Source organism: Antechinus flavipes, chromosome 2 (assembly GCF_016432865.1).
Source record: "Antechinus flavipes isolate AdamAnt ecotype Samford, QLD, Australia chromosome 2, AdamAnt_v2, whole genome shotgun sequence".
Lineage (NCBI taxonomy): Eukaryota > Metazoa > Chordata > Mammalia > Dasyuromorphia > Dasyuridae > Antechinus > Antechinus flavipes.
This window is the reverse complement of record NC_067399.1, coordinates 500,096,945-500,123,002: the sequence shown is the minus strand read 5'-3', so window position 1 is coordinate 500,123,002 and position 26,058 is coordinate 500,096,945. Positions and strand designations below refer to the sequence as shown.

General features: G+C 40.5%; 1 protein-coding gene across 1 annotated transcript in view; it reads right to left on the bottom strand.

The window, feature by feature from the left end:
• Positions 1-1,864: 1,864 nt before the first annotated feature.
• Positions 1,865-26,058, bottom strand: part of PTPA (protein phosphatase 2 phosphatase activator) — a 53,052-nt gene continuing 28,858 nt past the window's right edge. Inside the window, exons 5-10 of the mRNA XM_051980157.1 lie at positions 25,381-25,498; positions 23,524-23,623; positions 20,399-20,523; positions 19,203-19,303; positions 13,492-13,599; positions 1,865-9,571 (exon numbers count right to left, since the gene is read on the bottom strand). Of these exons, the coding sequence (XP_051836117.1) occupies positions 9,494-9,571; positions 13,492-13,599; positions 19,203-19,303; positions 20,399-20,523; positions 23,524-23,623; positions 25,381-25,498 (630 nt within the window). The 3' untranslated portion in view covers positions 1,865-9,493. The remainder of the gene's footprint in view (positions 9,572-13,491; positions 13,600-19,202; positions 19,304-20,398; positions 20,524-23,523; positions 23,624-25,380; positions 25,499-26,058) is intronic.

Here is a 26,058-nt window from a genome sequence, read left to right as displayed (position 1 = left end):
GATTAGGCTAACACAGTAGTTCTCAAAGAGTGATCCCAGAAACTCCTGGAAAACTCCAAAATCTATTCAGGAGGTCTATGAGGTCAAAATTATTTTCATAATCATGATAAAACATTTTAATTTCTAACATGGCAAATATCTAAAGCTATAACCCATACATAAACAAACGAAATCTCTTTGTTTCAAGACCAAAAAGTTTGAGAACCACTGGTCTCAACAGCCTGGTCTAACAGAAAGCAAGAAAGGCAAAGAGGTTTGGGGTACTAGGAGGGGGAAGGAAAGATGACAGAAGCTATTCTGCTTTCCTAACTCCTGTCTCATCACTAACCATAATATGGTTTTTCCACGACATATCATTTTGTTCCACAACATTTTATATGCAGCAGAAGAGAAAGCTCCTGCCCTCAGGATGCAGACATCAAACAGATTATCATTGTTATTAAAAAGCCCTAAGAATTTATTATGAATGACATAAAGCCCAACTACCCAATCAAGACATTTGCTCTCTGGGAGTTGGCTTAAAAAAAATTATCTTTTTTCAATGATGACAGGTATTGTCCTTGAAATACATCGTCCTTTAAGCTTCCCAAGACAAGGATGATTACCTGTGGAACCAAAATAGACTTCTGGGAGGAGGAGAGCCAACAGCAGAGATAGGAAAAGATTAAGATGGTGTTTCTGCATAGGGAATAGGCTGTTCTGACCAGAGTGAAACAAAGAGCAGAAAAGAGAAAGGCCTGACTGTTGGAGAAGGCAGACAAACATGGAAAGGGGCATCAGGTGGAAGTCTTGAAACAAACAAAGGTTATTGTCAAGTTAGGGTGGAGGGTAATGGGGAACTAAGGGAGGGAGACTAGAGGAAAGATAATAGAAAAGGAGAGAAAGCCATCTGGCCTTCAGAACTTGAGAGTAGTTAGAGAACACTGCCTGTACTGGATTTTTCTGTTAGCCCAAAGCAGAAACTGGATGTTTTTTCTAACTCACAAAAGCAGAAGGGCTTTTGTAGCCCACAAATAAGGTCCTTCTCCTAAAATGCATTCTTGCTGGTCCCCTAAGGGTTGTCTTTCTAGCCCTTAACACAAAGCCTAGCACATAGTGCTTAATGCTTTTGATTGATTTAGGGGACTCTAGAAGGGCTCTATAGGCTGATGTTTGGGGAGACAGACTGAAAGGAATTGGTAACAGGCGAGTGGGAGAGAGAAGGAGAGCACCAGCAGCCTACAAGTACTCCCTCCCCCAGGGAGCCCTTGACTATTCCATCTTCCCAGGTCATCTAGAGGTAAGGCTCTCCAGTACCCTGGGATTATGCCTGTCTTGCTGCCCTTGACATGTCTTGCTCAGGCCTGGCTGAGAGCTTTGCTCCAGGCAACTAGCCTGCTGCAGTGGAAAGAGCCAAGACCCTCAGGGATCTGCCTCTAGCCTCAAGAGAAACCCTGGGCTGGGGAGGGCCTGGGCCTCGAGGAAGGAACAGCCAGAGGGACTTCGTGTCAGATGTTTCTCCATGCATGTATAGGCACCTCAACATTATAAACCAATATGTATCTTTCACTGTAGTGATTGTCTGAATATTTATTTCTGTCCTTGTCAGGGCTGGTTGAAATGGAAATGTGTGCTAGAGCATGTATGTGTGCTTCTTGTATATCAGTAGTTGTATATATGTCTGCAGCATAAATACTTCAATGAATCGGAAACCCTAATAAATAGTCAGGTTTTTGTCAGTGTAAGGAGCATGTCTTCTTTTGTTTCTTCTATAGCACTAAACCAGGATTTGGAACATTGTTTGCTAAATGAATGAATGGGAATTTTCCTCCTGCCCTTTTATTTAAATATTAAAAAAAAAAAAAGACCCATGACAACAGAGAAGTACACATACAGGGTTTATTTTTTAAAGCATCTGCCAGATGCATCTTGAGGCCAGTACTCATTTAGCCCAATCTCCTACATTTTCTCCAGTTAAATCAACTGATCAATAAATATTAAGCACTCATTATGTGCTATGTTCTGTACTAGGTATTGGATATGTCAATACAAAAATTAAGACCCTTCCTGAAGGCAGAAAGAAGCTCACATTGTATTGGGGTAGACAACATATATATAAGTATATACAAAATAAATTTATAAATCAAAATAATTGGGAAAAGGCACTAGCAATTGGAAGGATCACAAAAAGGCCTCATTTGGAAGATGTTGTTTGGACTTCCAGGCGTGACTACAGATAGTGTTCACAAGTTCAGAAGAGAGTAAATTTGGGGTAAATGGTGAATTTTGTTTTGGGCAGGTTGATCTTGAGATGCTTATTGGAGATACAGTCCAAAATATGTAAATAGGCTGATGGTGAAAAGGAACTAAAACTCAGGAGAAAGACTAGGGCTGGATATATAGATCTGGCGTCATGCACTATATCATGACAATTGTTGATCAGAACCAGAGAAGCAGTAGATGCTGTGGTGGTACTGGATTTTGAATCAAACGACCTAGTTTCAAATGTTGACTTCTGTTTACCACCTTTAAAACTCTGGGCAAATCACACCAACCAGTAAAAATGTATTAAGGGTCAGCTATGTGCCAGACACTAGAGGCCTATCTTGTTCAGTTCTGGCTGAAAGCATTACTCTAGGCAACCAGACTGCTACAGTGATTAAATGCATTGCCAAAAATATATGTTATTCTTTAAGCCTCCAAAGACAAGAGCGATTACTTAGGCTTCTGGGAGGAGGTGAACCAAGAGCAGTAAACTGATGAGAGAATGTTGTGCCTCTGCCATAGGGAATAGGCTATTCTGACTAGAATGAAAGAAACAAAGGCAGACAAACATGGAAAGAAGCCCAGAGAGGGAAGGGGGAATCAGGTGGAAGTCTTAAAACAAACACGGATTACTGTCAGATTGGGGTGCAGAGAAATGGGGAAATAAGGAAAGAAAACTAAAAGATCATAGAAAAGGAGAGAAAGACATGTGGCCTTCAGAAGTGATTGAAAGTTAAAGACACAGAGAGAGAGAGACAGTCAGAGAAAGAAAGATAGAGACACACAGTGGAGGGGAGAGGCTTAAATATATATAAGAATATAAATGCAGTGTTAAATACTGGAAATACAAAACGAGGCAAAAGACAGTCCCTGTCCACAAGGAGCTCACAATCTAATGGACTTAGAGTAAACTCTCTGGAATTCAATTTCATTGTCTATAAATTGAGAGTACACTAGGGATTTTCCTAGGCCCCTTCTAACTCTGAATTTTATGATTCCCACCACTACCACCAACTATCCCAGATCAGAAGATCTTCAAGATAATGTTTGTAAAGGTAACATCAAATTAAATACTCTATTAAAATGGACTAAGGCAATACTTGGCCCTGCTATATTTTAAAGAGTTGGAAAGAAATATTCACAGGAAAGTACTATCAACAAGCATCTAACAAATCCATTTTGTAAATGTTTTCGTACTCAAAAGCTGAACTTACAAAGAAGTATGGTGTGGGCAGAAAGAGCATTCACTGTATAACCCTTAAGCAAATCACTTCACAAATCAGTGAAATTAACAAGCAACATAAATCATGATTCATCTCTACAGATCTCTATTTCCTTATTTGCAGAATGAAGGCATTGAACTAGATGATTTCTAAGATTTTTTCCAATCCAAGGAATGACCAAGTTTATCAGACCCCCAATGTGATTAGGAGTCTATGATAGGGATTTCTGCTTAATTCTTCATGCCTGGGACATACTTCCCTCCCCACTTCATCTCTACCTCTCTAAATCCTTATCTTGCTTCAAGTTTACCTACCTATGCACAAACTTATTGTATCCCTCAGTAAAATATAAGCTGGTTAAGAGAAATACTTGTTTTTGTCTGTGTCCTCAGTATACAGTCTGCACTTAATGCCTTTTCAATTGAAGTCCTTAGAAAATTCAATTAACAATTTCCCTGCCTTGTCTCAATTAATTTAGATTAACTATAATATGCAAGAAGATGGATTATATGGTAGCATTATAGTAGCTATTAGTGAAAAGATAAAAAATATTGGAATGGAGTCCCTCTGCCCTTATATAGCTTCTTCACCCATCCTATCCTCCCTCACCCTCCATATCTAGAATTCACTCCACTAGTTTCCTTCAAAGCTTGGCTCAGATGTTACCTTTAAAGGAAGTTTACCCCAGTTTTTCCAGCTGTTAGTTATCTCCCCCAGAAATTATCTTGTATTTATGTGTATACATATATATGTATATATGGGGATGGATATGTATATACATGTGTGTGTGTGTATATATATATATATATGTGTGTGTGTATCACACACATATAAAATGCCTGGCATCCAATAGGTGCTTAATAAATGCTTGTTGATAAGAGGTCTTCCCATTCACCCATAGCCTTCCTGTGAACATCCTAACTCATTAAACAGAGCCAGCTGTTGTCTCAGCCTATTCTTCTGGATTCATGGCCAAAGTCTGGAACTTAAGGAACAGTATTATGTTCTACACAGAGGTCCCATCTTCCCTGACAGAATGCTCTTCCCACCCCCCCACCCCCTCCTAATCATTCACTTTGCAGGCTACTTCTACCTAAAGGGGACTCCCTTCTCCAGCAATGGTCTCTGGCAGAGGGATTGAGAGGAAGACAGGATAAGGTAGCAGTGTTTGGGGTCTTGGTCATGCGTTTGAGGATAAGGAGAGTGTTTGCAAGAACTCTTCTAGCTACATTTTCCCTAACAACCTAGATGATAGCAACAGTCCCAGTCCCAGCTCGGCCTCTCTGAAACAGGCGCTTAGAAACTGAAGCCTCTATTTGCATATTCATAAGCACCTGATAAATTAATCATGATGTCAGCACATTCAGGCAGGAAAAGAAGTATGGGCACTCTGTCTCTGCCTGTCTCTCTGTGTCTCTCCCCTACATACCCACACACACTCCCCTAGACTCTCAATATCAAAATCGCCCTCTTTTCTCCCAGTCACTTGAGGAGTTTCTCAATCAAACCCAGGCTCAGTTTCTTCCAGAAGGCAGAAACAATTGTATTGATCCTCTCTACACCCTCACTAGGCTCAATCTTAATGTAGCCATGTATCTTTATGGGTTTTCTTAGTCTTGACTCTCTAAATAATTTTAAGTTCCTGAAGGGCAGGAACCATATTTCATACTTCCTTTAAGTATCCACAGGGCCTAACAGAGATAAGCACATAGGTGCTCAAATATTTCTTGAATTCATTTTAAGGGGAATCAATCAACAAATATGCATCTCCTATTAAACATCAGACACTATGCTAAGCACTGGGGATTCAAGGACAAAATCCTATCCCAGCCTTCCTTGTGCATAGGTCTTTATACTACAATGCCCTTCTTCCTCTCCCACATTTTCCAAAAATGATTAGTTGTAGGGGAAGTTAAAATTTACAAATACTTCCATCCATGTCATTTCATTTGTCATATTTGTCTGTTTCACAGTTCCCTCAACACCCACTTTAATCCACTGTTGTTCAGTACCAGAAGCAAGAAGTTTATATGAAGAGGAAAACTGGGCCCCAAAAAAGAAAAAGAATTCAGGGAACAATATGGATTTATAGAATTATGCATGGAACTTAAGATGTCCAAATAAACATCTAGCTCATAGGTCTTTCCACTAGTACTGTACACCTAAAGCACCCCATAAATGATCTTTAGTAAAAAAATCCATTCCCATTTTGTTTAGAGCAAACAAAATGAAATAAGCTTCTAAATGAATGAGGAAAGGCAGTTTAAGCCTCTTTAGGCCTGTTTCCTGACCTGAAGTTGGTTTCAGCTTAGTCTATGACTCTCAGAGGTTCTCTCAGTAGAGTATGAGTATCCTATTCAAAATCCCTATGTATTAGCACAATCCAATTCTTTTAGTTCTGAAAGAAACAAGTTTATTAAAGTGGCTGAAAAGAATCCTCTGCCAATCAATGGAACCCTATTTTATAAAAACACAACTTTTAAAGAGCCAAGTTGGGATGGCCTAAGGAGTGAACATTTTTGTATTTTCTTTTTCCAAGTCTACTTTGTGTTTGAGGGATTTCTCAAGAAGCTCAGGCCAAAGTCCTCTCTAGCAACAGAACAGTCCCCAAAATGACTGAGATATCTCCCGTGTGGGGTTCCTCAATACCACCAATTCCTCTCTAGCAACAGAACAGTCCCCAAAATGACTGAGATATCTCCCGTGTGGGGTTCCTCAATACCACCAATATCCAGGACTCCAAGTGTAGCTTCATGAATGAGAATGAAGTTAAAGTCCACAGAACTCAATAAATCAATGGCTAGGAGACCTTAAAGGTGGGCAGATTTTCCCTATATCCCTTGATCTTAATGGATAGAGCTGAAATACTGTTAGCAAGTATTAAAACTTGGGCTGTGATTGGGGACTTTGGCCTGAGCCTCTTGAGAAATTCCTCAAACACAAAGCAGACTTGGAAAAAGAAAATACAAAAATGTTCACTCCTTAGGTCATTATCTTCAATTAACATCTCACCTAAACGTCCCACTGGTACCTCAGTTAACATCCAAGATCCCATCCATCTCTAAATTTTTGAACCTATGTCTAAAACCAAATTCATGTTCATTCCTCAAAACAGATAACCTAACTTGTAATTTCATTAAATAGCCCTACTATTCTCTAGCTGTTCATTTTTTCCCCAAACAATAACTTAGGGGAGGACTCAGGAAATGTCAAACTTGGAACAAAGTAGTGGGAACCTCATCCTTCTATGCCAACCTCAGCAATGCCTCCTTCCCCTGCCCCCAACAAGTCTGGGATGGGTGGCACTCAGACCTGCAACTATGAGCCAGGAAAATAGGTAAAATGGGATGTCCTCAGGAGTCTGCGCTAAACCTCAATCATCATTTTAATACTGGAACCAACTATTGTATTAATAACTCAATCACATCTATTGGTGCTTGAGTGGACTACCTAACTTCCTAATACTCTTTAGAACGGTCTTGGTTGACTCCCAGAATTGGAACTTTCATTCCCTTAGTAACTTTCATGAGATTCAAGCTGTTTCTAGCAGTCTGAGTCTCCATCAAGTTCTCTGTTCAACTGATTCAAAGTCTAGAAAGCCAAGGGATATAGTCTAAGTGGGCCTAAACCCACAGAAATAGAAAAGCTTTGAGAAAGGAAAGTTGTACAAGTGTAGCAACTACCAAGGAAAATATTTTTATCCAGTCTCTCCAAGTTTGGCTTGAAGGGTCAGAGCTGATGGGTGGGATATAAAAATATGGTCTTTTCTAAAAGACCAGCTGTACTTAGTAGTAGGACCAGCCAGGCTATTTAAACTATTCAGTGCAGACCCAAGCTTCATTCCAGCCCTGTCAAAGGTCAACCAAGAAGTCCAAGCACTTTAGGATGGTCCTTTCCCAACAGCAGCAATACACAGGTAATCAAAATAGGCTTAGCTCAGGAGATGGCTGTAATAGGCTAATCTAAAGTCACCTACCTTAAAGACCAGGCAACTATAAGGGGAAATGGATCCTAGATCTATCCAAGAGGAAAAAGGGCAGGCATATGGTGTAAGGTATACAACAAGACAGACATCCACATCAGCTCCAGATGCAAAACAGATTTTTAATCAGAACAGCAATGAAAGACCAAGGGGTAGGGTGAAGCAGCCTCAAAACGGAGTGGTGTTGGCACACAGTGGGAAGGCCCTTGCATGAAAGGCCAGGAAGGTGACAGTCTACAAAACTCCACGAGGGACCCTAGTAGAAGACATTTGGAAAACTTTATACAACTTCAGTCTTCTCTCCCAGCTCAAGCCCTTAGACTGCTCTGGATCAGTGGCCCAGGATGACATTCCAGCTCAAATCCACAGTGGTGGCAATGGGACCATAGAAGACCAAAAAGGAAATCCAATGCACTATGCTTGCCAGGGTGCTACCCATGCCTGGGGATGTGTGAAAGAAGCTGAGGAGATGGGCCTGGGCAGCTAAATCAAACTTTTTTTTTTAAAAGGAAAAAGAAAAAACAACCCTGATATCAAGAGCAGAGGAAGAAACAATGAAGAAGGGGCTTCAATAGGGAAAATCTGCAAAACCCAGCTCTTACTAACAGCTCTGGAAGAGCTCAATAAATGTTTGCTGAAGAAAACATGGAACTTAAGTGCTGACAGCATCACTCCTACCCCAGTTCACCACCCCAATTCTTGAACCCAAATGTCCAAGAGCTAGAGTGCTATAATTTGGCCCTCAAGCAAGTCACTTACCTCAGCCCTACAATGGCTCTAAATAGTGTTAAGTCCAGCTTTCCCAAAAGAAGGTCTTGTTACCCCCCTCTGTCTTATGCCCTTGGATTTGGAAGAAACCCAATGGTATACAATTGCTTTCCAGAGGAAAAAGAGAATGAAGATGACAAGTTCTTCTTTTTCAGTGGCTCTACAGTAGTTTACCTGTAGCCAGCACAGTGCTGCAAGCAGTAGGATGGCATTAGTCTAACCTTGAAGATGTCTTTGACTGAAGGAATCCAGGAGCCAAGATCTCTACTAGATCAGTCCAAATCCTACTAGTATATCTCACTTACCATTTGTTGAGGTCTAATCTAATGAGGTCTTTCCCCTCACCTCCCCAAAGCCTAGTACCCCCTCAGAGGGCAACTACCAGTGCTGAGAATGGAACTGGATTATCCTAGAATCTCACAGCAGCAGCAGCAGCAGCAAAAAAAAAAAAAAAAAAAAAAAAAAAAAAAAAAAAAAGTAAAGCAATATGGCTATACCCAGGGAGGATTGCAGACCTGAGCACCACAGAGAAAAAGAGCTAGAATGTGTGTGATTGTAATTGTTTTTTGCCTCACCACAGCCAGGACATATTGGCATTGCCTCTAGCTTTGTATTTTCACTGGTCCCTGGCTCAAGGCCCCCTTCTCAGGCCTCAGGAGATCAAATATGAAAACTGAGCTCCTGAAATCAACACTAGATTTGTAAAAGAAGAGCTTGGGAAGGAGGGAGCAAACTCACAAAAAATGGCCACGAAACAGCCAGGGTTTCTCTCTCCTCCTGATCTCCCTCATTCTCTAGTCCATGAGTACCCTGAGGTGAGGATTGGTCTAGGGTCTCCTGCCCCCACTAGGAGCAACTGCTACTCAACACTCAGAAAGGCAACAGGAAGTAGGAAGAAAGTTAATGGAAACAGTAAAACATATCAATCTCCCACACAAATGATGGTACAGAGCAGATTTAGCACGTGAAGTGGGACTGAGAATTTTGAGTGGGGTAAGGACAGAGGCGGGGTGGGGGTCAGGTAGCCATAAGGATCCTGTTTCCCCAGAGATATACCCTCATCTTGCCTCTGGGGGAAAGGCAGGAGACTGGCCATACTTTGGTCATTCTTCCCATTCTGGGTCCTTCAGCACTTGCACTGTGGGTGTTCATGTATCCTGGAGAATTGCCTCAAGGACCAGAGAGATCAGCAGGGATGTGGTATTAGAAAAGTGAAGGGAGCAGGGTGAAGGAGCTGGTGACCTCCAGGGTAGCGGTGGTTGTTGCCCCACCTCTTCTATGATGATGTAACAGGTTGGATGGGCAGCAGGCTACCAAACTTAAAGTGCTGGATCACAGGAAACTTCTCCAGACACTACACACAAAAGACAAAAAGAAGAATGACAAAAATAAATTAATATTAGCAGCTAGAAGGACATCTCTGAAACCATTAGTTTACCTATGAGAAGAAGAGTCACACTTCTAAATCAGGCCTAAGTAAGCATGAGACCGAAGGTGACAGCCTAAATTAGAGCATCAGCAATGGCCACTCTGAGGAAGTTTAGAGGAAAAGATTCTCCACCTCTGGGACTACACAGAGGACATAGTAGGTGGTTCAATGTTGATCCCATCTTTCCTGATGACTTTTCTCTTCTACCCAATGAACTACCTAACTTCCATCTTAGAGCTCTGGGAGTTCCTGCTACCAAAAGAGAACATTCTATTGGGAGAAACCCAATCCCACCCAGAGTATCCCTTCAGGAAAAGGAAAAACAGTATGAATAAAAAGGAAAACCAAGAAACAAGAAATAGTAGTAAAGCTAAAAGTTCTAGCCCAAGAAATCAAGAGAACAACTCCCAGAATTACGTGGATGATTCCTATCTTGAGTCCCCAGGAGATGAGGTGAGAAATCATTTTCACACCAGTCCACAGGGTAATAGTCGGGGACCAAGCTTCACAATTCTAATAAGCTCATTAGACTGAAGGCATCTGGGCACTTCAAAATAAGACAATAAGAACCAACTGAAATCCTCCTATGCCCAACAATAACTCCTAGCATCCTAATAATATACTGTACAAGAAAAGAGAATCTAAGCAAGGGAACCATAAACACTATGTAAATCAGATCTTTAGCTCAAAGGCTCTGGTAATATGGAAGGAAGATATACCAAAGGAAAAGGAATAGAACTATAGAAAGCTAGCAGTCACAAGGCAGTGTTCTCTCTAGCTACAAGCACTCAGGAAAAGACCCTCAAAATGTATCTTTCAATGTATCAGCTCCCTCAGAAAATGCCTCACCCCCCAAGTGTAGAGGACTGTCTCCTTGTCTTTACTACTAAGATGCCTAACCTTTTTTCAAAGGCTAGTTCAGGTACTACTTCCTCTGTGAAACTTTTCCTGGTCCATCTAGTGTTAACTTGAGGAAAGAGTACTATCCTGCATTTACTTACTTACTTATATTTTGTTTCACAAAGTAGACTGTAAGCTCCTTGAGGGCAAGAACTGTTTTGGGTTTTTTTTGTTTTTGTTTTTTGCTGAGGCATTTGGGATTAAGTGACTTGCCCAGGGAAGTGTTAAATATCTGAGACCACATTTGAACTCAGGTCCTCCTGACTTGAGGGCTGGTACTCTATCCACTTCAACACTTATAGCTGCCCCACAGGAACTGTTTTACATATCTGTATTTGTATTCCCAGTGCTTTATATCTTAGTGCTTATTGAATTGATCTAAATCTACCAATCTGTCTTATCCTAAGATCTCCCAACTCCATTCTGGGTTCCAAAGAAAGCCATAGCAATCCTAACTGCTAACCATACATTTGCTCTGAATGGTGAGTTATTTCAGGCATGAAGGTCTCTATAAAGCCTCTTCTCATGCCTCCTGCCACATTAACAAATTGGGAGTATGACTCCTGGGTAAGATCGAGAGATGGATCACCACTGCTGACGGGAATAGTGCAAAGGCCAAAATATGCCCTTGATCTCCAAGTCCCAGGGGACAAAAGCAAGCCACAGTCATGAAATAAGACTAACAACAAAGCTTTATCTTCTCACCTCAACAGCTAGCTACAAAAGGAAGGGAGATGTTTCATGGGGTTGAGTCACATGGAATTGAGATTTCATAGGCCAGCATCCTCAAGAGGCCAGAAAGAAGGGCTAGGCCAAGTCTCACTAGAAATGGGAAAACCAGCTTGAGTATCTTCATAAAATGTCAGAATATTGAAGCTGAAGGAGAGGAGAAGCCCCAGATGACGGTACAAGACAATTTCAATCACAGTCAGACTCCAGGGGGTAAGCAGATAGTAGAGAGCAAGCAGTTGGGCAGGGAAGGGGGAAATCATTCCCAGAGAAGAACATGACAGGGGACAGAAGCAAAGACAGCTACCATTGCACTTATGTCATCAAGAAAGTAATAGGAGTTTAAAAAGCCTCTCCTCCCTCACCCCTCACCCCACAGGGCTCTGGAATTCTAACAAGGGTTAAAGGTCAGTTTGCTTCAAGAACTCAGTCAAGAGAATCAGCCAAAATTGCTTGGTGAGGGCACAGAAGATATCTCTGCTCCACCCACACAATGCTTCATCCCAGATCATGCTTTCTTTGGGGACCAGGCACTGGCATATCAAGCTCAGAACAAGTCCAGAGAATTTGGAAGCACATCCTGTTGTTTTAGCTCCCCCACTGCCAAAGCCTGCAGGGCACTTGGAGCAACAATAGAAATGGGGAGTCGGACTAGGGGCAAAAAAGTGGCTTTGGGGGACAGGAAAATTTAATCCTTTGGGGATGGAGCAGATGGGAGCCCCTGGCCAACATAGTAACTCAGCAAGGCCAAGCCTTGCTAATTGTCCCCCCAGAGGCCAACGCCCTGGGCCTGGGTAAGAACAGTTCCCTTGCTATCCAGGGAACTCCCTCCTCCTACCACATCCTTCCATGCCTAAGGCACAAGCTAGGAATCAGAAAGAAAGGTCTTTCTTAAAATCTAGCAATTGAAAAAGTTGGGGCCAGAAAAGGACCAAAACAGGCCTACTCTGGAGAACCAAGTTAATGAAAGTCCTTCCAAAAGCAACCATGCTGATAAGCCTCATATTATATTTGTCTTAGCTATCCCAGAGCTTCTGTATTCTGAGAAGTCCCCCTAACAAGCATGCAAGAAGAACAGGACTAAAAGACCAACTGTTGGAGAATAAAGTAGCCTCTGGTACATGTTTTATAGGGGAGTGAGGGAAAGGAGGGGCGACAAGGGAAGTAGGTGAGGACATAAAGGCCAAGTACCTCCCCCTACCCAAACCTGAAGAGATCAGGTTGGGACAGGGAAAGATGACCCTATTATTCTCCTGACAAGGGAGAGAAAAGAGCTAGGCTGCAGCCGGAAGGAGCCAGCACAGCTCCTGCGAATGACGCCTCTTAGATTAGAGAGGTATGTGGGTTGGAACCTAAACACAGGATGTGAAGTTCAGAGGAAGAGGAGGGGGGAGGGGTGGAAGGAAGGGAGAGAGAGGGCTAGGCCTGGTCAGCTCCAGCTCCATTAACCCTTTCAGGTGTTTGGATTAAGTTCAGAGAATTTTTGGCATTGAACCCAGGACCCTTTATACCTTTATAATCTTTATACCCTCTAAGATAGAAAAGTAGAATGAGCATTTCTTTCCAGAAATAGAACAAGATGCCTAAGAGTCAAGGGAAAAAGACCATCTCATATAGACAGTTAAGGGATACAATGAAGCTAATCCCCAGGACCAGTCTGAGACCTGAAAAGGGACCCTCAAGGATCCATGTTCTTCAGTTCTCTGGGCAGGGAGCCTGAGGCCTAATTCTACTTTCTCTAGTCATGAAGAGCAATCCCACCGGTTCTAAACCTCTTCAGGCATGGCAAATAGTTTCAGCACTGACTTGAAGCAGGAAGAGTTGAGTTTTAAAATTCTCATTAGCTAAGGGCAGAGGAAACCCCCATGCAGAGGTCACTAATGGAAATTGGGCAAAAACAATATATTCCCTATCATTTGGTGGGGAAGGGAAGTGTATAAGTACCTTTAAATCTAATGACCCCTAAAGGAATAAAGGGGAGGGGGGTAAGTTCTCCTTATTTTAGAAGGAGAGGGACTTAAACAGAAGAGATTAAGAAAATTGACTAAAGTCACAAGATAAAAGACCCTAAGAAACCAGATGTTCTGACTCCCAATTTAGGGTTCACCCATAAAGAAGAAGAAAGGATTTTTTCCAGGGATTGAACTGTATCATGAAGAGAAAGAAAGGGCAGAGGGGATAGTAGGCAGTTAACTAAATCTCCCATTGAAACTCACCTCAGCTTTATACATGCGGATGAGGCCTTGGTTCACTTTGGACCAGGAAGGTACAGCACTGATGTTCCACAGCTGGTTGGAGTGCTCAGCAAAGGGGCCGGTCTTCATCTGGAAGGGACAATGGAAGAGTTCAGTGACATGGGGGATGGGGAGGAGAGGGCATACCAAGCCAGCAGGGAAGTTTATCCACAGCCACAGTGACTCAGAGTCACACTGATTTCAAACAAACATTCAGGGTGACCCTGGTCCTGAATCTATACTTATATATGCTTTTCCCCTTTCCATCTTTACTTAAGAATTCTTTTCCTCCTCTGACAACCACCTTTCTGCCCCATATACCTGTCTGATAGAAATAGTCTCCCCCACCTCTACCAAAACAGCAGACACAGGAAGATAAAATTCCCATTCTAGCAGTTGGTGCAGCTTTCATCCATTCCCCTAGTGCAACACTGATGAGCTTTCCAATACTATGACTCATTCTCACTCAGATAAACAACTCCCCCTAAGAACCCCCCACCAAAACACACAGACACACAGACACACACACACACACACACACACACACACACACACACACCCCAATACAAAGGATAACTTCCCTCTGATAGAAGCTTTCAGCTGGTACCTGTCACAGAGCCCAAGGTAGGCATAGAAAGGGGGAGTTGGGAGGGAAGGGCGGGGGAAGAGAAGGCAGAGAGGTTCTGTCTTTGGATGATTGAGGTGGATGAAGAAACTAAAACAGATATTACACAGCACTCCATGTGGCAGAAAGGTCTTTGGAGTACAGCAGAGTTGAGAAGATCTTTTTTTTTTTTTTAACCAGCTTAAATATTCTCTGCCAGGCATAACCAGAGAGGTAGAAAGAGCCCTGCCAGTGCTGTAAGCAGCAGGCACAATCATAAGGACCACTCTACTCCTTGGCCCCTTCTCCTTGGAGAATGGTTCAGACCCTCAGGGAGAGAAAAAAAATTCAGTAGTCTGCTTTGCTGAGCGAAGTTCCCATGACATCAGAAACCACAGCACGGGGGCCAAGAGGCTTTTATTTTCCTGAGTAGACTTTTCTACCATCATGAGGCAAATACATTTTTATTTACTAACTGAATAATAATCTCTACCCTTACGCACATCTAGATACCCCCATCTCATGGAAAAGTTGGTGATACTAGGGCTACCTTGTTGCAGAACATATGCCAAAAGAATTGGACCCAGAGCAGAGCTCAGCATGACAAATGGGGAGTATGTCAGGTCCTACATTATAGCAACAGCCTTAAGCTAAAGCATTATCATTAACCCTGTTCCCAGGGATGAAAGAAGAGCACTAAACCTACTATCTGGTGGGGCTCCTTTTTAGGTTCTGCAAATAAACAAAATCCTTCACCATGATTCTCTCTCCTCATTCATGTGACCCTGACCCTCTCTTCCTACCCCAGGCCTTGGAGTGAGGGGACTATCTCTTTGTTTATCCTGACTAGGACATAATGATTTTGCACAGGTTTTATGGACACCAAGGCAGAATTAAGATTAAAATTCAAGATATTATTCATTCAGTCCTATCTCCTCTTGTTCTTATTGTTACTTAGGGTGCTCTTGAATCATACCCTGAAGCATCATCATCCTTCCAATTACAATGACTTATGGACCACTTAATATTTGAATCAAGAAAAGCATCTCTTTTTACCAGTATAACCTTTCACACCCAACAGGATAGATACAAAGCATTAGGACCCCAAAGATGCTGGACATACAAGTTCAGTGACCGTGACAGCTAATAATTACAGTCAATAGGAAGCAGTCCCCCATTTCCAGAACATTCAACTCCTTAACTCCAAGAGAAGCAGAGGAAGCAGTGCCAAGACAAAAGCTCCTAAATACACCATGCTTCCACCCATAACTGTGTGCAGCTTTCCCCTGACTAGAACATCCTCCTACTCTTTTTTATCAATCTACATTTTACTCTTCCTTCAAAGTCCAGCTTACATAAGCTTCATGGAACTTTCCTTCTCCCTTTTTTTTGTGTCCCATAGCTATCTATAGTATTCATCTTGGCAATCATATAGAATACTGCTTGATTTTTAATTAATTTGCAAGTGTCTGTGTCACCACAACTTGACCTGGGGAGGAAGGGGGGTGGGATCAACCAGGTTACCTAATTCTTTTGTGAGGATGAGGATGATGATGATGATGATGATAACTAGTACTGGTACACCGTTTCCTAGTTTTTGAAGTGCTTTACAAATATTATTTCACAGAGATTAAGTGATTTGTCTAGATTCACACATCTAGGATATATAGCTAAACTGAATTTAGGCCTTCCACACTTCAGATCTATTGCTTTATTCTCAGGGCCACCTAATTGCCCCCACAATGCTGAGTACACAAAATATTCCTAAGGAAGAGATTATTAGTTTAAATGCTTGTTGAAACTAGTTGAATGGGGAAATTCTTTGGAACCCTAATGCTTTACCCTGCTGTGGCAAGTCAAATTCCTTATTTCATAGACTTCTAAGAACCACCCCACTGCAAATATATATCCTCAAATGAAAGTCAAAAGGAAAGTTAGAAATTAAAGCTCTCCAACTAATTCTGTGGTACCTCACTCACAATCTAGGACACTGTATCTTGGCGAAATATTCCCAAAAATGCCTCTTTGGTTTGCTGGAATAAGAATTGGCCATGCTCTCACTGACTCAAAATCCCCTCCCCACAAAGGCTGAAAAGGAAATAGAAGAGAACAAGAATATAATCAAAGAACCAGTATGGTGGGAACTGGCCCATTTCTGAGGGAGTTGGCTATTGCTGGGTCACTGCAAGGAGAGTTATAATTGTTTGGGAAAGCAGAGGGGAAGAGAAGAGAAGGAATAGGGGTGAGAAGAAAAAAATTAGCTCATTCTAGCCACAAAGGGAGAAGAGAGAGAGCGCGCACTAGAGCAAGCAAGCAAGCTGCAGTCCCGCAGTGACCCCAGGGGAATTGAGTGAGTCAGAGCAGCCATATTGAGCAGGAAATTACTCACAGACGCTGCGTTCCTGCCTCTCTGCTCCCAAGAGAATCGGCCTTTTGTAAATGGTTCCTCTGTCAGTAACTGGGGGGGAGGGGGGAAGCTAAGGGGGGAGGGGAAGGGGGAGAAGAGGGAGGGAAGGCTCTGTGCAGTGCCTTCCTGTCAGCTCCTTCCCTTCCAGCTGAAATCTGATCCCTCCCTTCCCAAAACTCCAAATTTAGAAGCCAGATTGAAACTGAAATTCTTTTCCTGCCTGCCCTGTGCTCTTAAAGGCACCAGGACTACATTTCCCAGGGCAACAGGCTTCCTAGAATATAGTCTCCAATATCTAGGACACACAGGATCACCAAAGAAATGAGATTTCCCCTAAGAGCCTCCTTAGTATATGACTCTCTCTCTAGGAAAATTCTGGAGGGAAGTCCATTTTACTAGTTTTTAAAGAGTTTGTTTATTTTTTAAATTCACAAACCATATAATTAAAATTAAAATATTGGACTTATTCAAATTCCTCAACTCTTGCCTAAAACCTCCATCTCCAGGTGTGATAATAAAGTCTCTTGGCTTCCACAATGAATTGTTCTTTTTCCTCAGGTATTATATACATTCCTTTTTATTGTAACAAAAAAGATTTGGTCACTCAACATTTGTACAGGAGTACAGGACTGATGGGGAAAATGGGACTAATAGTGCTATAAGGCGGAGGGAGAGAGAGGATGCACAAATTAGAGTACTGGAGGGAAACTATCAGATATACAATAACCACTAGTCACATTCATATACTTCCGTGCAGACGTGTAAATCAAAATTAATCCTCAGCATTATCCAGCCCTTACCTAATATAACTCCTAATGTTCAACTATTAATATTGTTTTGAAACAGGAAATAAGGAGACTAAGGTCAAAAAAACAGAAAAAGAGCTAGAAAAAGAGGTATAAAGAAAGGAAAAACTTTTAACCCTCCCCCTTCCTTTTATACATCAGCTCCCACCCCTCTTCAATTTCACCAAATCCTAAGTGTTCAATATGCCTTCAATGCCACCTAGTGGCTGTCAATGGTTTCCTTTTGTTGTAGGAAACTAGGCAACTCGAATTGCAATAAAAGCTTCTTGTCAGAAATATGAACTGTATTCTCCTAAATGCTGTGAGTTTCAGACTACCCCAGTTTTGTCTAGATCCAGAAGGCTATAGTTAACAGGGAGAGCTAGCTACTGCTACTAAACTGTTCAAGTTTTTGTCGTTGTTTAGTCATTTTTCAGTTTCCAAGTCTTCATAGATTCTATTTGGGGTTTTCTTGGCAGAGATACTGGAGTGGTTTGAAATTAATGAGAAAGTAAAGAAAGAATTAAGCGATTTGCTCAGGGTCACAGGTCTAATAAGTGTCTGAGGCCAGATTTGAACTCAGGAGATGAGTCTTCCAGACTCCAGCTCCAGCACTATCCACTGTGCTACCTAGCTGCCCCACTTAAGTTTTCAGTCACTGAAAAAACTGCAAGGAAGAAAAAGACCTTTCTAAAAGACAAAACTGAATTCTCCTACCCTAGCTCTTCCCATTTCAATTTCCACTTTACACACAAACAAAAAACATGTGACTTATCTCTTAAAGCAGCGAGCCAGATAGTATTGAATCCTCTCATCTAGGTCTTCCCCATCCCCAATGCCCTTGGTCTCACTACAATGCAGAAAACTGATCTCTTGTAATGAAGAATGGGCAAAGCAACCATCAACTCCAAATTCTCTTTGCTAATTTTGGGAAAGGGGACGTCTTTCCTTTTTCTGAAGAGTCAGAGCCAACCACAGAATAAATTTTGTATTATATACCAATCAATCCTAAAAAGCTGAGACCTCAGAGGGACTAAGCCACAAGAAGAGTGACAATGTGTACAATTCTGTCAATCAATCAAGAACATGGGCCTGAAGACAAGAAGACATTTATTAGAATAGGACTTCTTAAAACTTTTTCTACTTTGCAACCCCTTTTCATCAGAAAAAATTTTACATTTAAATTAAACACTTCCTGATAATAAATCAAAATTTTGCTACCCCACATATGGGGTTGCAAACCGATTTAAGAAGCTGGCTATTAGAGAACCCAGGACTTCTAGGCATATGCATGTACCAGCAGCTCAAATATCTTGGTGCATCCAGCTCCCCCTTGTATTTTTTTTTGAAGAGGAGAAAGAATCAAAACTAATAGTACCAGCATAGGAAATTATGGATTTACAAAGGGAATGAAAGCTCCTAAAGGAAAGGAACCTCACTAGATAAATGTTCTGTTAAATGTCTAACATCAAATCACCACATGATAACTGAAAGAGAAACTAGAAATGAGTTTCTTTGGTTTTCTTTCTCTATAACTAATCTTTATTTGCTATCTCCTCTTAGTTTCTCTAGGAATAGAAAGCCTCTCAGATCAAATCTATCTCCTATTTTAGTATCAAAAAGTCATCTTGGGGAAGCAGGTGGTGCAATGGTTAGAGCACCAGCCCTAAAGTCAGGAGGACCTGAGTTCAAATCTGGTCTCAGACACTTAATACTTCCTAACTGTGTGACCCTAGGCAAGTCACTTAATCCCAACTGCCTGAGCCAAAAAAAAAAAAAAAAATCATCTTTATGAAAGGTCATGTTTTACAAGAAGGTTCAGACATTGGGACTCTAAACCAGAGAATGTCATCTACACATTCTTTCCACCCCCAAGGAAAACCAAAGTCCTCCTCACCTCAGTAATAAATAGGATGCATTCCAGGAACATGTAGTCCTTGTGATTCTCATTCACTGCTTTCTCATCCACAAAGTGCCTAGGCTCCAGGTTTGGGTGTTCTAAGAAAGGTAGAAAACCTCATAGTGAAGAAAATGGTCCTTGAAACTATGGCTTCCTTTTCAATTCCAGTCACACATTGTACCTAGTTCTACAACCCAGCTACGAATAACAATGATGATAGCTAGCATTTATATAGTGCTTTAAAGTTTGCAAAGTTTTTTACAAATATTATCTCATTTTATCCTCACAACAGCCCTGGAAGTTAGGTACTATTATTCTTCCCATTTTTATAGATAAGGAAACTGGGGCAAACAGAAGTTATGTGACTTGCTCAGTCACATAGCTAGCAAGAATATGAAGCTAGATTTGAACTCTGGTCTTTTTGACTCCAAGTCCAGTATTCATCTACTTCATCATCTATCTGCCTATTAGAGATAAAGGCCATGAGGGACTCCAAAATATCAGTAGCTGATCTAGAAATATCATCTGAAGTTGATTCACTTCAAGCAAAAGAAGAAATAAAGCAACCTTTTTCTCCAATTATTCCTCTTCAATCAAGATGAGTTGACCCAAAAGTTGGGAGTCAAAGTATGCCTGACCTTGAGTTTGATATGGACCTTAATAAATCAGTAACTGACTTGTATTAAGGGGGAAAGAAGCCCTGTTTAGGAACAGAGAGGAGATTGGGGAGTGGAGAAGAAAGGTGGAATGGCTTATTTTTTTAATGAGTTCTGCATACTGTTCAATAATGACAGAGGATGACATTAGATCTTACTGGTCACTAAGCCAAGAATATCCTTCATTTTATATATAAAAATACCAAGGCTGCTACCAGGAGCTGGGTCTAACTTTCACATCAACCCATTAAGCACTAAGCAAAAAGCCTTGCTCCTTTAGTCCTTGTCACTTCCCATTATCTCTGCAGTGCTCTACCTCTTCCTCCCACAGCATCACTACACAGGCTCACAGCAGAAGGTCAACAACAAACAGCCTCAGTCAATACCTAGTTTAATGCCCTGGTTCACAAGCTGTCACTGTCTACCAGGTGCTGGGCTCTAGACAGAAGGTAAAAGAGGAAAGAGAAAGGAGGAGGGAGACTGCAGGAAGATAGAGGAAAGTCATGGAGATGAGGAAGGAAGCATCTTCTTTGGTACCTATAAGCTGAGAACTGCCCCAGATGAAGGGCAAAAACTGGAAGTCATCCAGGCCCCATACTCCTTGGCTCCCAGCCGGCTCCATCCTGTAGGTTTTCTGAAGTTTCCTCATAACTTCAAGGTACCTGAGGTGGAGAAGACAAGAAAAAGTACAAAACAGATTCTCAACCCTTCTATGCCAGAGAACAAAGAGACAAAAGAGACAGCTTGGAAACAAGTAGTTTCTATTTTGAGTAAAACCTACATGAAAAAAGTCTGATTCATTTTTATACATTGAGAATTCATATGATATTGATGAAAGGCCTATTCCTCATGTCAGGAAAACCTAAACCTTAATCCTGGCTCTGCCACTGACTTCCTATATGACCTTGGTCAAGTCAAACTTTCTGGAACTCTATTCCTTCATCTATAAAATGAAAAAGACTAGTCTGTAGAGGTCTCTCCTTTTTTTTAAGTTATTAATTTTTTAAATTAATTTTAATTTTTTAAGGTATTAATTTTTAAAATTAATTTTATTATAGCTTTTTATTTAAAAAACATATGCATGGGTAATTTTTCAACAATGACCCTTGCAAAAGCTTCTGTTCCAAATTTTCCCTTCTTTCCCCCCACCCCTTCCCCTAGATGGCAGGTAGTCTAATACATGTTAAATATGTTAAAATATATGTTAAATCAAATATATGTATACATAGTTATACAGTTATCTTGCTACACAAGAAAAATTGGATCTCAATTCAGTTCCAATTGATCAGTGATGAACAGAACCAGCTACACCCAGAGAAAAGAATACTGGGAAATGAATGTGGACTGCTTGCATTTTTGTTTTTCTTCCAGGTTATTTTTACCTTTCTAAATCTGATTTTTCTTGTGCAACAAGAGAACTGTATAAATATATACATATACATTGTATTTAAGATATACTTTAACATGTATGAGACTGCCTGTCACTTAGGAGTAGAGGGAAGGAAGAGAAAAGTTGGAACAGAAGTGATTGCAAGAGACAATGTTGAAAAATTACCCATGCATATGCTCTGTCAATAAAAAGCTATGATTAAAAAAAAAACTTAAAATTGGATCTAGAAAGGAAAAAACCTGAGAAAGAAAACAAAAATGCAAGCAAACAAAAACAGAAAGAGTGAAAATGCTATGTTGTGGTCCACACTCAGTTTCCATGGTCCTCTCTATGGCTGTAGATGGCTCTCTTCATCACTGAACAATTGGAACTGGTTTAAATAATCTCAATGTTGAAAAGAGCCATGTCCACCAGAATTGATCATCATATAGTCTTCTTGTTGCCGTGTACAATGATCTCCTGGTTCTGCTCATTTCACTCAGCATCAGTTCATGTAAGTCTCTCCTGGCCTCTCTGAAATCATCCTGCTGGTCACTTCTTACAGAACAATAATATTCCATAACATTCACATACCATAATTTATTCAGCCATTCTCCAACTGATAGGCATCCACTCAGTTTCCAGTTTCTAGCCACTACAAAAAAGGGCTGCCACAAACATTCTTGCACATACAGATCCCTTTCCTTCCTTTAAAATCTCTTTGGGATATAATACCAGTAGTAACATTGTTGGGTTAAAGGATATGCACAGTTTGATAACTTTTTGATCGTAGTCCCAAACTGCTCTCCAGAATGGTTGAATCCATTCACAACTCCACCAACAATGCATCAGTGTCCCAGTTTTCCCACATCCCCTCCAACATTCATCATTCTTTCCTGTTATCTTAGTTAATCTGAGAGGTGTATAGTGATATCTCAGAGTTGTATTAATTTGCATTTCTCTGATCAATAGTGATTTGGAGCACCTTTTCATATGACTAGAAATAGTTGCAATTTCTTCATCTGAAAATTGTCTGTTCATATCCTTAGACCATTTATCATTTGGAGAATGCCTTGATTTCTTATAAATTTGAGTCAATTCTCTATATATTTTAGAAATAAGGCTTTTACCAGAACCTTTGAATGCAAAAATGTTTTCTCAGTTTATTGCTTCCTTTCTAATCTTGTCTGCATTAGTTTTATTTGTACAAAAACTTTTTAAATTAATATAATCAAAATTATCTATTTTGTGATCAATAATGATTTCTAGTTCTCCTTTGGCCACAAATTCCTTCTTCCTCCACAGGTATGAGAGGTAAACTATTCTATGTTCTTCTAATTTATTTATAATATCATTCTTTATGTCTAGATCACGAACCCACTGTGACCTTATCTTGCTCAGGTGTGGGTCAATACCTAGTTTCTGCCATACTAGTTTCCAATTTTCCCAGCAGTTTTTGTCAAATAGTGAATTCTTATCCCAAAAGCTGGGGTCTTTGGTTTGTCATTGCTATAGTCATTGACTATTTTGTTCAATAGATGGGCCTGGAGACCCAAGTTGAAATCTAATTTCAACAGAACCTATTCCATTGATTAAGTAGTCTATTTCTTAGCCAATACCAAATTGTTTTGATGACCACTGCTTCATAATATAGTTTTAGATCTGGTACAGCTAGGCTATCTTCATTTGATTTTCTTTCATTAATCATCTTAAAATTCTTGACCTTTTCTTCCAGATGAATTTTGTTGTTATTTTTTTCTAGGTCAGATCTCTTCTAGTTCTAAATTCCATATAATCACCTTGTTACCTTTAAAGCTAAACATTTTATTTCTCACCTCTACCCCCTTAAAACATTATATATCCATCTGTTTCATCAATTTTTGGTGTTTCTGAGAAGTGCCTTATCTTCTAAAGTGGAGAGAATGCTACTCTTAAAATGGTCAGCACTGTGAATACTTCTCCATGAGCCAAAGAATAACATTTGGCATAAAGCTCTGAGACCCCCTGCTCAAGCTTGCTAAGATACTACTTGGTGGTAAAATACTACTGGCAAGGAACTTTTTTAATCTTTCTGTTTACCTGGGAGATAATTAAATTATATCAATAAAATGAAATTTTGAAGAAAAGAGACAACCAGAAAATCTAAGCAATTGAGGGAAAGTGTGAAGAAGATAAGAACAATGCTGTACTAAGACTACTTACTCTCCCTAGCTCTTTATTCCTAATTCTCACTATGAGAATATCAAGAAAACAAACTTCATCTCCACAAGGTTCAGCCCCTCCTTTCCCTTACCGATTAAACACTTTGAAGACAATAGCCATTTGGTCATCTACCCTGAGGACCCCAATCTTGCAGAGGCAGCAAAGGAAGGCAGCAAAAGCTGCTTCATGACCTGGAAAAGGAAAAAAAGGAGAAAAAAAAGGCTGAAAGAGACCATAGCGTCTATTTTAAAAAGGAAGAGATTTCTTCTTGCCTTTCTAGACTGTCCCCAAAAAATTAAGAAATAGGTATCTTGTCCAAAGATAATATAGTGAGTTAGAATCTCGTTCTCACTCAAGCTCTTCTCTACTCAAAAGGAATCAGGTCTTTTCTAGCTCTAACAGTATTGTAAACCCATTCCTAAATATGTGCTGTTAACTTAAAAAAAAAAAAAAGATAGACGTACCTATTATCTAACATATATAAATTATCCTGTACCCAAATACGAAGAACTCCAACTTTCCCACTCCTTACCATCATCACATTAGACTGGACAGATCAAAATCAACTTGAAAGGATTTTGCCTAGATAAGTTCAACCTCAAGGATAACAATAAATTCCCTGTTGATTATTTGCTCTTTTTACACAAAACACACACACACACACACACACACACACACACGCACACAAAGATTTTCCCCCTTGTTTTAGGCAGTTAGGGCAGTACATAGAACACTGGGCCTGGAGACCAAGTTCAAATCTAATTTCAACATTCAGTAGCTGTATGAATTAAGCAAGTCACTTAATCTGTTTGGTTTAGTATAGCACCTACCTCCCAGAACTTGAGGATCAAATGAGATATTTGTAAAGCACTTAGCATGGTACTTGGTACATACAGTAAGCATTATATAAATGTTATTACTATTAGTGCAATGTATGTTTTTTGGACCTACCACATTTTAAGTCCTCAATATATATCATTATTTAGCAACACTAGACTCAAACCAATCAAAGCCTCAACCAACCAATCAATGGCTATGGTAATGATCAAAAACCAGAGACTTGAAAAGATGTATATATAGTCACTTTGTTTCCCTGGAGTCTTTAAATTTTGGTCTTGGTCAAACCCTCTCAAATGTACAATTCAATCCAGGGAACAAGTCAAAGCAAAATGTACTCAGGAGCCCTAGGTCTAATTGGATTTTCTCTAGCTTACTTTAAAAACCTGGGTACTACACAAAGCCAGAGACATGAGATACCACTACCACAAGGAAATCATGGGGCTCTACATTTCAGAAGAGAAGAAGGACAAGTCCGTTTCTTCCAAATTTTCCTGGGCATATGGGTATCTGGCATGAGAAATATACTTCTTTTAAGGTGTCCAAAGACACCTTAGTCATGAGGTGAAAGTTAGTCTGGAATCCCCAAAAGGAACCAGTAACATCAATCAAGAAGACAGAAAACCTCAAGGAAAACATTTGTCAAACCACAAGTAAACCCCAAGGAAAACTAGCTGTTTTAGAAGCTGTGCAGAGCTCTACAGAATGCTGCTGGAAGATGCTGAGGAAAAGAAACATAAGCAGCACACAGTAAGAGTAACAAAGATCCAGCTTGAAAGAGAGAATAGAAAAACTACAAGGGATCCACATTTTGGGCAACACTTCCCCCTGGTGGAGCAAACTTGCATCACACCAGCCACGTTCAAAGACAAAACGTTGCTCTTTTCCAAAGATTTTCATTTCTGGAATACAGAAGACTTCATAAATGCTCTATTTCACAGACATAAGCTACAAAAGTTTCCAGGACTGCTACTTATCTGGAATGGCAGCAGGGCAGCTAAAACCAAAGAAAAAAGGCAACTATAGAAAGGACAAAAATGAAGCAAAATAATCCCTATCTCCTGTCACTCAAAACCCTTTAGGTTACAATTACCAGGCAAGAGTAAATTACCTGTGCCATAATCAATTCGGGTAGGGTTTCCCACCGATTCCTTTAGGTAAAGGGCAACCTCAGGCACAGCAGCTGCCATCTGACTAGGGACCACTGTAGCCACTAGGTTTTCTGCTTCCTGGTAAAACAAGAGAGAGAAAATTTGTACCACATTGCTCAGTACTCAGAATTCTCAGCAGCTGAAAAACATAAAAGTAAAAAAAGTCAGGAGGGTGGAGAGAAAAAAACCATCCACCATCAATCCCACTTGCCTCCCCACTAGGTGACTAGCCTCTACATTTATCCCTCATTCCCTTGCATGGCCATTATAAATGGCTGCCTCTGTTGAGTCCAAAGGAGAGAAACTATGGAAATAGCAGGAAGGGAGTTCTCACTGACGTATATGACTGAAATAGTAGACAAAAGAACTACTTTAGAAGGAACTTTTGTTCTATCTTAGGGAAAGATAAGAAAATTCTGCTGTAAAGCCTCTACTTCCTTACTCCAGAGGGTAGAAGACCACTTTCTGATTAAAGTACAAACTCCTCTGTCTGGTATATATAAGGTTCTCCACAATCTGGCAGCATTTGACCCTTCCAATCCTTTTATTATTTCATGCCTTATAAAATGCCACTCAAAATGAACTACTCTACTTCCAAAATACTTCCAAAACTTCTACACTTTTATTTTGTAATACTC